At 42.4% G+C, this 13,537-nt stretch overlaps 1 protein-coding gene across 1 annotated transcript; it reads left to right on the forward strand.

Moving 5' to 3' along the window:
- Window positions 1–3,018: 3,018 nt before the first annotated feature.
- On the forward strand, window positions 3,019–10,402 carry GPX5 (glutathione peroxidase 5). Its single transcript, XM_063096742.1, has 5 exons — window positions 3,019–3,105; window positions 6,209–6,362; window positions 8,435–8,552; window positions 8,988–9,087; window positions 10,196–10,402. The coding sequence occupies exons 1-5, from the start codon at window positions 3,019–3,021 to the stop codon at window positions 10,400–10,402; spliced, it is 666 nt and encodes a 221-aa protein (XP_062952812.1).
- Window positions 10,403–13,537: the final 3,135 nt, after the last annotated feature.

The following is a 13,537-nucleotide window of genomic DNA, read 5'->3' on the forward strand; positions in this document are numbered from 1 at the left end:
GAGTTTCCAGTGATAGCAGAGAAAAAAAGGATTGAAGGGAAAGAGCCTGGAAAAGAGAAGACAAGTAAGAGATGATTTAGCATTCTGGAAAGGAAAAGACCGGGATTGCATAGGTGGCTCCGGTGGAAGGTGAGGAGAGGAGGCAGCAGTCGTGTGATATAGTCAGGGAGACGATGGCATGAGGTGCCCTCCTTGTGGCCTCCTGCTCAGCCTGAACTTCCTGGACAGATTCTTGCCTCCAGGAAAACTGAATCAATGGAACACTGAGATTTGGGAAGGCAGGGATTTTAGGCCACTTGATCTGACCATTGAGGTAGAGCTCATGCTGAACGTTTCTCTTCCATTCTAGGAGTTATTGTGTGATAAGCAAAGGTAAAGTGGGTAAGAAAGTAAGAAAATTATAACAGCAAGGGAGGAGCAGTGTATAATAATTCTACCATCATGAAACACATTACCAGGGGTAAGTCCATTTTTCTATTCGAGCATCAGTTTTTCTATCTATTGAGTTAACATGTAGTGTTTATCTTGGGCCAGATCTAGTGTTAAAAGTTTAAATGAATTATCTCCTTTATTTTAAAAATTAGCCCTATGAAGTTCATATTATTATTCCAATTTTACAGATGAGGACCAGAAACACAGAGAGACCTTGCCCAGAGTCACACAATTTGGGAAGGATTGAGAAATGCAAGTACATTGTTTTTGAGGCTTCATATTTTTATCTCTACAGTTCCTGGAACTATGACAGAGGTGGGGAGGGCAGGAGAGTCAGCGTTCATGGGCACAGAGGCGCCATAAAGCAGGAAACCTGCACAGCTGCCCTAAGGGGTTTTGGGAGCTTTGTGGCTGGGTCAGACGTCATTATTTTGGGCTCTTCCCCCGAGATTAGGGGCCTTTGAAAAGAGATTAGAAATCTGAGAAAACAAAAAACGTCTGTTTTCCAAGAGAGCTCATGAATGCTCAGCCTCCATCAGCAGCGAGAATCAAACCCCGCTCAGACTTCAGTTTTAAGGAGGTGGTGGCAGCTGTTTGTGTGAACCTGGAAGAGGCAAGGCTGGTGGAGGGGGCTGGTTGGAAAGGAACTTAGAACTGCAGAGAAAGACTATATCATTTGAATAAACATAGGAGTTCAGTAAAACTGAGATTTCAGTACAAATCCTATGGGAGGAGGCAGAGGAGTGTGGCAAGAATGGTGAAGGGGGGACAACTCTGAACCTCGTCACTAGTCCAACTATTTTTCAGCATCTCTCTGTTAGTCATCTCAGTAGAGCCCAGTTAGTTGAATTTGCCTCTTTCTCATAATTCTAAAGCATCAGAAACAGCCAAAGCACACCAACATTTGCCCTTGTTTTTTACCATTTTGTCACCTAAGCCATCATAGGCAACAGTTTTACCAAATGTTTTGTTGTAGCACAAGAAAGATTGCCAACTTTCCATTCTGTAATATCTGTTGCTTGCCACTCCTCCACGCTAAGAGGTAGATAAATGGGAGTGCACTGGGGACAAAAAAATTTTTAATTAATATAATAAGAGAATCCTTGTACAACCTGATGATGTTAAAGTGCCATAAATTTAAAAGTTTAACTCGATCCTTTGAAACTGAGATCCAGTGGGAAAGAAATGAGTAATAAATTTATTACACTTCAAGGAGCTAATAATCTGATGAGGAATATATAAGTTTTTCAAGAGTACAAATAATATGTATATTAAACACATTAACTATACCTGTGTGGTGAGGGGAAGGAGAGCCGAGTTTAGGAATCCAAGGACATAAATAATAAATAAAATAAAACAAGGGAGGGACCTTGCAAGGACAAATGATCATGAATTTAGGAATATGATTAACTCATGCATTAGCACTTGAGGTTCGTTTAAAACATAAAACTGTACTGTAGACCAGAGGGAGGAAGTTTTCGGTCAGCCTCTCTTGAGGTTGGTGGGGACTGAATAAGTTATTTATGTGAAAAACCCAGCAATTCCTAGGGTTCCATGTCTGCATTTATCAATTCATCTATTCTGAAAATTTAGCTGGGACTATTGAGAAGTTGTTGGAAACTGCTGCCGAATGGATGGGCAAAGCATGTGCCATTGAGAGGAAAATCACCTTTATTCTTAGAGGAACTTGTATCTCATTTACACGATTTTTCTTGTGCCCTGGGACTTCCAGGAGGTTAAGAGGAGTGCTTGCAACTTGCTGTAAACTTATAATTATTTCATATAAGAAGTTTTAAAAAAAAGTTATTTACTTTTAAAAAGCGCTGCATTCAGAATGGCAGATTATCCTCCACAAAGTTGGCAGCTTTACCACCCCCATCCCCCCACCTAGCGTGTAAGAGCCTCCTACACCAGACTGGGCACCACCAGTCCTTTTAACTTTTGCCAATCTGATAAATGCAGAATGTGTCTTTTCTCATTTATGCTTCTTTGATTATTGGTGAGGGAGAACATTGTATCCTACCACAGATGCCATTTGATTTCCTGCCTGGAGTCCATTTTTCTCCGGGTCTGGTGGTTTTTCCTCACTAATTAATAAGCACTTGAAAGCATTTGTAAGCATTTGTATAATGAATGTATTAATATTTCCCCCCTTCCCAACTCTCTTAGATCCTAGGTGGTCCATCTTTTGATTTTTTTAAAGCTCAAATAATAGTATTAGGAAGAGCATTTGGAATGTCTAAGTCAACCCGTTTGCAGTGACTATCCTGCAGTGTCTGGGGGGCTGTATCTGCATCTAGACTTTCCCATCCGCTCAAGAAAAACAGACAATAGTCTTCAAGGAGGGCTGGCCACCACCTTTTCATAATGCTTCCAGAATTTAATTTACATGCGTCCCAGGTCCTCTTGGCGAGCGCCGAGCCCGGTGGGGGCGTGTGCGGGCGAGCACGTGGTTTGCATCCTCGGCCCCACTCCCACCGCCCTGCCATTGGCCCTGCAGGCTCCGGCCAGTTCCGCTGAGGTATCAAGACTGAGGCGGCGCGCGAGGCGTCTGGCCCTCAGAGTAGTGATCTACAAACACTAGTCATGACCGCACAGTTCACAGCCTCCTATCTTTTCCCCTTTCTCTTAGTGGGCTTGGTGGAGACAAATTCCAAGCCGGAGAAGATGAAGGTGAGTGAACGCCAGAGAGGGCGCGGCAGGGCTCCCACGTGGAGCCGCTCTCCTGTCCTGCTTCTAGATCCTGCCTTCCAGTCCTTCCTGTAAGATTCTGACCTCTGCTTTCTTCTTCTTGGCGAGTTCTTCCCACACTTCTCTTCTCTTTGAATAAATGGATGTTCCTTGAATTGAATATGGGTAGGGAAAAAGGAGTTTCTTTTTTGTGGTCCTTTTCCACCTCCTTTCTCAGCCGGAGTCCCCCACCCCACCCGCCAGCCATACCCCTCCAGCCACATCAGTATCTGATCGGAACTGGGTCTGAGGCTTGGGACAGCGATGGGAGTCCGGGAAGGTGGGGTGGGGGTTTGGAAGAGAGGCTGAGCTGAGTCATCCCAGACACAGCTCAGCAAGAAGCCCATGAAGAGGTGAAGAAAACTAATGTGAACGTTTCAGGGATGGATAAAGTCAGAGAGTTTACCAGAGAAATATGAAACACATGGAAAAAATAGTTGGAGGCCTAAAACAACTGGATTTGGAGTCAGGGGTCTTGGATTCTGGCCTCAGTTCTATTGCCACTTCATAGCCCAGTTGCCTTATGGATAAAACATGTGTGTACGGCAGCAGAAGGGGCAGTTCAGAGAACAGTAGTAATGAACAAGATAACTTGGAGGCAAAAAGGAATCATGAAGTTAGGAGCAAGCAAACTTTCATTCACATAGTGGATTACCACTTTGGGCCTTGGACAAGTCACTTCACCTCTGTTAACCTCTGCTCTCTCCTTGGAAATTTATGGGTACCAGTATGTACCTTATGGGTGGGTGAGCAACTTATTACACATTTAATGCGTTCTGCAAAGGGCAGCTCTGGTAAGATTTCTCTCTGCCCCCCCCCATTCTAAAATTAGCTTGATGACTTCCTGGTTGACATTCTGTTTTGAGAATTGACATGGATTTTGTTTCTTAGTGCTGCCTAATTGTGGAGACTCTCAGCTATAGAATGTGCTTAATAAAAGCTGGGTCTGGAGATATTTGAGACACTTCCTACAGACGTTCATAAATTTTGAGCAGCAATTAACATCAGGGGTAAAGTGAGCTAAAAGGAGTCTTCAAGTTCAGAGGCTCTCTAAGCCCCTGAATTCTGGCACCCACCATGATTTTTGTTGCAGTAGGAAGGAAGGAAGGAAGGGATGAAGAGAGAAAGAAAGAGAAAAAGGACGAAAGAAAGGCAAATTTTAAAAAAGATTTAACTTGAAACCAGATAGGAAAGGATGCTTTCATATAATATACTCTTTCTACATGCCTCAGTTTTGCTGGCGCATGTATGTGTGTATAAATTTAGGGAAAGGTGCAAAAACCTGCATAGAGAAAAAACTTCTCACGAGAGTAGGGAATGAGTAGCTACAACCTGGTGTGCTAGTTATAGAATCATGAGCTGATAGGGTTGGAAAAAGTTGACTTTATTTTGCATAACTCCTTTGGGTAGGGGCAGATGGTGTTTGGCGAAAATTCTTTCTAGTCCACTGTTTTTCCAGGAAGTCCAGTTTAATTCTGGACCTTCCTTATCAGATAATGCCCTTCTCTTCTTTCTCTCTCCATCTCCTGTCTGTTTTTTTTTTTTTTTCTCTCACTGGATGGTTTGAACATGTTGCTTCCTTTTCATACTTCCTATCTTAATCTCCTTGCATTTATTCCTTAAGAATTTTTTTTTCTTTTCTTTTTTTTTTTTCAGTGGTTGGCCGGTATGGGGATTCAAACCCCTGACCTTGGTGTTATCAACACTGCACTCTAACCGAATGAGCTAACCCGCCAGTCTCCTTAAGCAATTTGTGGCAGTTTCCCCAATATAGGGAAAGGGATCAGGAGGTGCTGTTGAGCACTGTGGCATCAGTACTCCTTGAGCACTGCATGGACTCTGCAAGGATAGACACAGAGGAGCAATGAGATGAGACCTGCCTTATAGAAGAATCTAAGAACATGCAATGAGAATTTCACATAGAACTTATTTCTGTGATGTAGAAGTCTGCTCAAGTATTTTCAAGAAATTTGAGAAGGAATGGGATAGTTGACACCTGGAGTACAATAGGGTGAAGAGCTGGGTGTGTGATCGGTTGGAGGCTGCCAGATTTTAATGACCTACCTGCAGATGGACTTTAGGGCTCTCCATCTCCTTTCTTAGGAGCTACAAAAAGCTGAGGTTCCACAGTGTTGGCTTACACGATCATCATATGAGGAAGAGAGTGACTGCAGAGGGGTAACTCTTCAAGGTGGGGATAATATTAGATTCTAGAATGTCCAGTCTGGAAGGACCTTTGAGGTTCTAATAAAAATGTAAATGAGGGCCGGCCCTGTGGCTCACTCGGGAGAGTGCAGCGGTGGTAGCGCCGAGGCCGCGGGTTTGGATCCTATATAGGGGTGGCTGGTGGCTCACTGGCTGAGCGTGGTGCAGTCAACACCATGCCAAGGGTTGCAATCCCCTTACCAGTCAGGACAAAAAAAAAAAAATGTAAATGAATGTCTTTGTTTTACTCTTGGGGAAACTGAAGGCCAGGGGTGAGAATTGCCCAGATTCACAAAGTAACTTAGCAATAGAACTGGCTTCTGATTGCCAGAGTTCTTTACACTCCACCTTGCTGATAAGTGAAGTAAGAGGTCAGAAGACCTAGGGAAAAAAGAAGTTAATAGGTCGTCCTGAAATTCTTAAGCGATGTAAAACGCACCCTTCTCTGAGAGAGTCTAGGCAGAGTGCCTTCCATCCAGACCTAGGGAGTGGCTTTATTTTCACAGAAGCATGAAAGGCAGCTTTCCTTGTTCATCCCACTTACTTCCAGCTGCTCCCTCCCAGCTCATGAATCTGCTCTTTTCCATTCAGCCATGCGTTTCCTAGGATCTTACCTCTGCCAGGATAATAGGAAGAGAGACTGGACTGCTTAATGCTCAAAAAACCATTAGAGTTCAAGTCACAAGACACCAGTCTCAGTCTTGTCATTGACACTTTAGACAACTCTTGTTTGTTTTCTGGGTCTCAGTTAATACGTGTATTATTCTTTGAGTGCTTTGAAAGATTACACAGATGCCAGGAATTGTTGTAACTAATATGACTATTTTTAAAAATCTTCCAGATGGATTGCTACAAAGATGTGAAAGGCACCATCTATGACTATGAGGCCCCCACTCTTGATGGAAAGGAACGGATTCAGTTCAAGCAGTATACGGGCAAGCACGTCCTGTTTGTCAATGTCGCCACCTATTGTGGTCTGACAGTTCAGTATCTTGGTAAGAATTCATAGCCATATGTCCTTGGGACTAAACTTTCCAGCTAATTATATTGTCAATCACACTTGTAATTATATTCTAATTTTAATTATGTACCAAAAAAAGTACTCATAATCAAGTGATTTTAGTCCCCAATGTCAGAGGTCAGCAAACTATGTCCCACAGGCCAAATCTGGCCAGCCTGTTTTTGTAAACAAAATTCTGTTGGAACATAGCCATGTCCACTTGTTTGTGTGCGAGTACTGTCTATGGCTGCTTTCATGCCATAAGGCAGAGTGCAGTAGTTGCATGAGTAGTAGTGACAGAGACTATGTGGCCTGCAAAGTCTGAAATATTTACTACCTGGCCCTTTACAGAAGAAAAATGCTGACCCCTTCCCTATGCTCTGCCTCTGCTTTGCCTTGAGATTTCCAGGAGAACCAATATATATCTGAGAACTAGGAGCCCCTCAGAACATTCCAGAAGTCTCCTTGGTAAATACAGGAGAGAAGATGCATGTTTTTGAGATTTTTCCAGGGTTTTACAGGCAACTTACAATGACAAGGAAAAGGGGCAAAGGAGTTTTATACCTTGCATTTGATGAAGTGAGGGCTGCTAGAGGAGGCTAAAATAGCAGCAGATACTCCTTCTCCAGCCTTAACTCTGCATTTGGGTGTAGTTTTCTCCCTCTTTGTTTGGCCATGTGCTTTTAAAACCAATGATTAATGAACAGGATGGATTATTACCAGAGACAGATGTACTTCTTATATTTGAACTAATAAAAACTTCATTTTCTTTGTTTTTAATTATGTTATGTTTTGAATAGACACTATATTCACAAGGCTCAAAATTCAAAAGGAAGAAAAAGTTGAGAGTGAAAAGTCTCCATTTCCTTTCCGTCCCATGAGACACCCACTATTATCATATTTACAAAATATATAGATTATTTTTTCTGTTTTTTTCTCTGTTGATAACACACTATAAATACTATTTGTTACCTTCCTTCTTTAATCAGTAGAATACTTTTGAGTTCAGTCTATATCCTCATTTTTTAAAGACAATAATATTTATTGGACCATAATTTATTTTACCAGTTTATAGGGACTTTAAAAATCAACTTATTCAGTTTCTACTCTTCAAATAACAGATGAGGAAACAGGAATAGTTGCTCATAGTTCCTAATTTCTTGAGTTTCCTAAAGGAAGTGATTGTCTGAAGTGCTGAAGACAAGAGGGAAGGTTATGGGGAGAGGTTCTGAGGAACCATGTGAAAACAGGAAAGCACTCTACTTTTTTAAAAAAGACTGAGAAGAGATACTAGATGGCCAAGCTGAATCTGAGCGGGACTGGCTGGTGTTTGTTAAGGGACTGAATGCATCTAGCCTGGAAAGGGTTAATAAAGATGATTATAAAAGTCTGAACAGCCAAATTGGAAAACTTCCTGGCAAGGGAAGAAGGCAACGGAAGTTTGTGTTTTGACATATCGTTGAGGATTTTTAGGTGGGATACATCTTCGACATCCTGAGGATTGTTGAAAAATGTCAGGAAGCTCAACTTGAAACTGCTCTGGTTTGAGCTCCACTTCAGCCTGGGTGAGCCTCTGTGCAGAGGAGAGAAGCTCTGTTCTCATTGTCAGTGTCTTTTCCTTTAAAAAAGAAAGATAAACCCTATTGATCAACCAACCAGGGAAGGCAGACTGATAAGCAATGATGTTCAAACCTGGCTTTGTTTAAAAATCACCTGGTTGGCTTTTGAATAATAAAGATGATTGGGCCTCATCTCAGAGAAATGGAATCAGAAACATCTCTGAAATGGGACCTGGCATCCCTATGTGTAAGGAAGGGCCTTCAGCTGATTCTGATGTGCTGCAGCTTTTGGGAAATACTGTACTATATAATAAAGGGCTTTCGAGTGCACGTCTGAAGGTGTAGTATCTAACCTCAGCTATGCCTCTCACAGTCTCCCTGATCTAGAGATGTTTCCCTCCCTGGGCCTCTGTATCCTTCGCTGTAAAATGAATAACACCACAGATCTTTCTCTGCACAAGGCAGGGTCTTTAGCCAGGGCACCATGTTGTCCCTTCTCTAACCGCAGAACTGAATGCACTCCAGGAGGAGCTGAAGCCCTTTGGCCTAGTTGTGTTGGGCTTTCCCTGCAACCAATTTGGAAAGCAAGAACCAGGAGAGAACACAGAGATTCTTCCTGGGCTCAAGTAAGTATAGCTTGAAACCCGGCAGGAAGCCTTTGCCTATCTTCCTCAGTCTCCAGAAGCTCTTCCACATCTCAGGAACTTCCTGGGTGGGTGGTGGATTAAAAGGCTCAGGGCATCTGCAAACTGATTTTAACTTTAGCCCACCCTGAAGAGAATCTGGCAGTGTCTAGAGACTCTCTCCATCTTTGGCTGAGATCTTTATGGACTGTGGAAGAACTGGAGCACAGGAAGGCTGTGGGATCAGGGGCAGGTTGTGGAATGGAGAAAAATAGCATGAATCAAAGAGCCTAGAGTCAAAAAATGGACTTATTTTCTGTCACCCTCTCTGTGTACTGTATCTGCCTCTGTCTGTTCTTTCCCATGACCTCAAATCCTACTGTCCCATCATAACTTTCTCATATCCTGGAGCTTCCTAGAACATTTGGATCATTGCAGGTATGTCCGTCCAGGGGGAGGATATGTACCTAATTTCCAGCTTTTTGAGAAAGGCGATGTGAATGGTGAAAAAGAACAGCAAGTCTTCACCTTCCTGAAGGTGAGTGAATTACTGGCATACGCCTCCTCCTCCTTCCTAATATTCCTAGAATACAGCTGGTGTGGTGGAAATGGACCCAGGGACTCATGCCTGGTGATGGGATTGGCCTTTGTGGAGGAAATCTCCAGATCATCACAGGGATGTGGGTTTAATCTGTTAGTATCTATGGGACCCTGGCTTTGTGTGGTACAGAGAGTTGTGTGGAGGGGCAGCTTTTGCTGGGACCACTCCTTTTGGTTATTGACATTCATTCATTTATTCAAGGTACATTTATTCAGTACCTGCTATCTATAAGGCAGGATAAATAATAAGGATATAAAAATGAATAAGACACAGTCCTTACGCTTGATGAGTTTGTATTGGAAAGGGAGACAGAAATAAGCAGGTATAACACAATTTAATAGGTTCCTTTTATGAAACACTGATTTTTAGATATAGAGAATGCCAGAACTGAAAGGACTCTAAAGATCACCAGAGTGAATTTGTTCCTAAATTCTAGACTGTGCTCCAAAACTAGCCCATGTTAAGATTTTCACATATCCTCAATAAATTAAAGAAAACAGGTCAGGGTAAGGAGGGTTTCATAAACTCAACTTGTCTAAATTGTAGGGCTGCTCTTTATTCTAAAATTATGACCCACATGCAATTTATTCTTACAGTGGTTTTTTTCAAATTAAATGATGAAATGATGATGTTTTAAAATTTTTTTCTTATTTGACAAAATACTGTATTACTGTAGTAACGCTATGATGGTCTTAAAAGATATTTAAAATGTTATTGGCCCATGGAGCCCCAAGACATGGGAAACAACTTTTACTTTGCAGAAAAGGAAATTGAAAGCTAGAGAGGTGACATATCTTACCCATGGCAGCACGATTTTGTGATGGGGTCATAGGGAGAAACAGAAAGAAAGACTTTTGCTGTAATATCTACAACATTCTTGGTAGTTGGCATGGTGGTAATTCATAGAATTTGTGGGGTTTATGAGGAATCATGGGTTATTAAAATGTCTAGGTATAGAAGGGAGCAGATTACCTGTGGGTGAAAATAACCTGGATCATCCAGGAGCAGAAATGATGTTGTTCTCTTTTCCCTCTCTCTGCTTCAGCACTCCTGTCCTCACCCCTCTGAGATTTTGGGCTCATTCAGACATATCTCCTGGGAACCTGTGAGAGTTCATGACATCCGTTGGAACTTTGAAAAGTTCCTGGTGGGGCCTGATGGAGTACCTGTCATGCGCTGGTTCCACAAAACTCCAGTCAGCACAATCAAGTCAGACATCCTGGCATACTTGAATCAATTCAAAACTAAATAGGAAGGAAAAGTTGGGGGCGGGAGCCACCCTGCTTCTCACCCAAAGACCATCTTCTCACCACACTGTCTCTCTACATGGCCTCCACTTGACTAAATCACCTCCATGCTGCCACAGTTCTCACTCTCTACCAAGTAGATTCATATTCAGAAGGCTACTGATATTTCTCCTTAAAAGAATATGTGGGTGAGGAGGAAAAGAATGGAAACCTTAAATCCCCAGACCTGTGTTACAAATTTGATCTTTCATATCCATCAAAGGAAAATCATCCTTCCATGACGATGGTTCCGTCTGCTGTCATAATCTGCAGAACATCTCTGATGCTCTGACCGCCTACTCTTCACTCTAGAGGTGTAAAAGTAATGATGCAGGTATAGTCATGCAATCTAGCTTTCACTTCATAACACTTTTTTGTCTCCCAGGACAGACATGTATTGTCAGTTTCCAACATTTTTTGGATCAGTCTTCATTCGTAACACCTCCCCCTGCCTGTCTTTCTCCTGTGGGAGCCTTAAGATAGAGTGAGAGCAAGAATATAGCCTCATATGAAGGGAGGGCACCTCCATGCTAATGGGACCCAGCACCTCTCTCTGGCCTTACAAAAGCTTTCCTGATTGTCTGATCTTTAGTTCATTCGGGTTATGGTACCTGGGCAAGAATGCCCTTTATCTTTTAAAGGATGGGATTTCCTCTCTCAAACCCAGTACTGCAACTTTGGCCCTGCCACTGTCTCTAATAAAATGTTTTCTGAAGCATCTAAGATCTCTGTGGTGGTTTTTAAATCCTGCTCTGTGCTCGAAGTCATCTTATCTCTCTCCTCCTGCTAACTCTATCATAGATGGTGTATTTCCCAGACTACCTGAACCTCCCAGACTGAAGGATTTATCCTCGCAGATGTTTGGAAGTTTGTCACTTGATGGCTCTCAGCTCTCATCCCTCTTCAGGAATTGCCGCAGGCCAGGGTCGAATCCCCTTTCCCAGGCAGCCTGTATCCAATTACTGATCAATGAAGAGTGTAAAGGCCAAGCCCTGTCTGCTCAACTTAGGACAACTCTGAAGGGTCATTCCAGCTGCAGAAACCCTCTAGGAGTGGGCTGATGCCTTTTCATGCTTGCACTGCAGCCCCATTTTACCATCTGATAAATCCTGCTTTTCTTCTTTGGCCCCCAGTTGTTGATCCTGAGGTAACACCCTAGTGAACCTTCTGAATACAAATCTCCATCTTAGCGTCTGCTTTCCAGGGAACTCAGCCAGCAATTGGTACTAAATATGATCTGAGAAAGAAGATACTAAGATGAGATTTTTGAAGCTGAATTACCCACCACCTGGTTGATAATCAGGGGATGGGTGGAGCTCAAACGGTCACTGGCTCAAAGTAGCAGAGCAATTGTTAAAACTTTCACCAAACCTGAACTGGGGTGGTGTACTAGAGGAAAGATATGCACTAACAGATACGATGTATTAGGTTTTTGAGAAACATGGGGGAATGGTAATTATAAGGCAATACAATTGGATGTCATTGCTAGAGGAAATTGATGCTTTGGAAAGACAATGAAAGGCTGAAGATAATATATCATTAAATAAAGGTTAAGTGTGAAAGCGTGTCTCCATGGGATTTTATAAAGACCCTCTCATATCCTGCAACCCAAGGGTACAGAAAGCTAAGGTTTAGACCCAAAACTTAATAATAGTATTAGAAATTTCCAAAGAAAGTTAAGCCCCAGTCTAGTCTTCTATGCCTGGAGGAAAACAAAGGAGAACACCTGTTAAAGATGGAGGCACTCTTGCTCTCCTGTATTTTGCCTGATTCAACAGGATGCAAATACACTGTGTCAGCAAGATTTTGCAAGACTTAACCTCAAACCACAGACTTCCTATTGAGTTACCTAGGAGATGGGGAAGTGATGGGAGGGGTTTGCAGCTGGCTGAAACATATATAATACCTGCTTTTTCCCAACAAATTTGCTTAGTGCGTGCACTAAGCCCCAGAACTTTGTGTCTGGTCTGTGGTTGACCACCTCCCCAGGTGGCAGCCCCTAGCTGAGGCGTGCTTTGAACAACTCAATTTCCTGCACTCTCTTGGCAGGGCTGCGTGTGGTCCTGGTCCCTGAGAGACTCCTGGCAGAGACTATGTGTAGTCCCGCCTTCTGAGACCCCCAGGACCAAGAAAATGGCCTTGATTGGAAAAGAATAGAAACTTGAGACATTGGATGAAGACATCCAATTTTATGCATTACAACATCCAAATCCTCAGATTTCCCAGGACCCCCAAACCTTTTAGAGGTAGCCCACCCCTCTTTAATGAGCATGTCCTTCTTGCTTGAAAACAATGTAGATGACTCTGCCCTGCAAAATATTATTTGCTTCTGCCCCATATAGAAGTAGGTTCTAAGGGTTCCTGAACAAGGGGAGTGAAACGTAAAATTAGATAAGGAAAGAGTTCATTGATATGAGAGCACTCTCCCTGAATACAGAATTTTTATGCATTGGCAAGATCCCAACTCAGTTTTATGGTGCGTCCTGCTTGGAAAAACTAAATGTCATAGAAATGCCAATAGTATTGTGACAGACGGCAAAAATAAGGGATCAAAAGTTCAGAAAAGTGGGCATGTTAGAGTGGACTTACCAGGTAATGCGGGGAAACCCACTAGATGACTATGTGTCACAGGAGGGCCAAAGGACATTCAATTTGAAAAAAATCAAAAGGTATGTACTGGTGCAAGGGGCCATTTTGTTCATAATGTTTAATACCTTTAACAAAATGTTTAAAATAGTTCATCTTTATCTGTAAACTTTCATAGAAAAAAGCCCGAAACAAAATATAACAAATGTAAACAATGGATTGTTGAAGATATGAGACTTTAGAAAATTTTGAAATAATTATCTCATTGTTTATCTGCATTTACTTACCATTTGTTGCTTCCATACATTTAAAATAGTGATTTTTTTCTAAAGGACATATTAGCTCTCTGATTGTTTCAGGGTAGCAAAGTATTTTAACGTTCTTAGATTAAAAACCAGCGAGTGACTGGGTGGGGGTGAGAGGATGGCATTTAAAATAGAAGGAAGGAGAGTTGAGCGCGGACAGTGGCGGTGCAGGAAAGTAGGGTGACAGGGGCGCAGGGTGCGCGTGAATCC

The sequence above is a fragment of the Cynocephalus volans genome, chromosome 5, assembly GCF_027409185.1.
Source record: "Cynocephalus volans isolate mCynVol1 chromosome 5, mCynVol1.pri, whole genome shotgun sequence".
Lineage (NCBI taxonomy): Eukaryota > Metazoa > Chordata > Mammalia > Dermoptera > Cynocephalidae > Cynocephalus > Cynocephalus volans.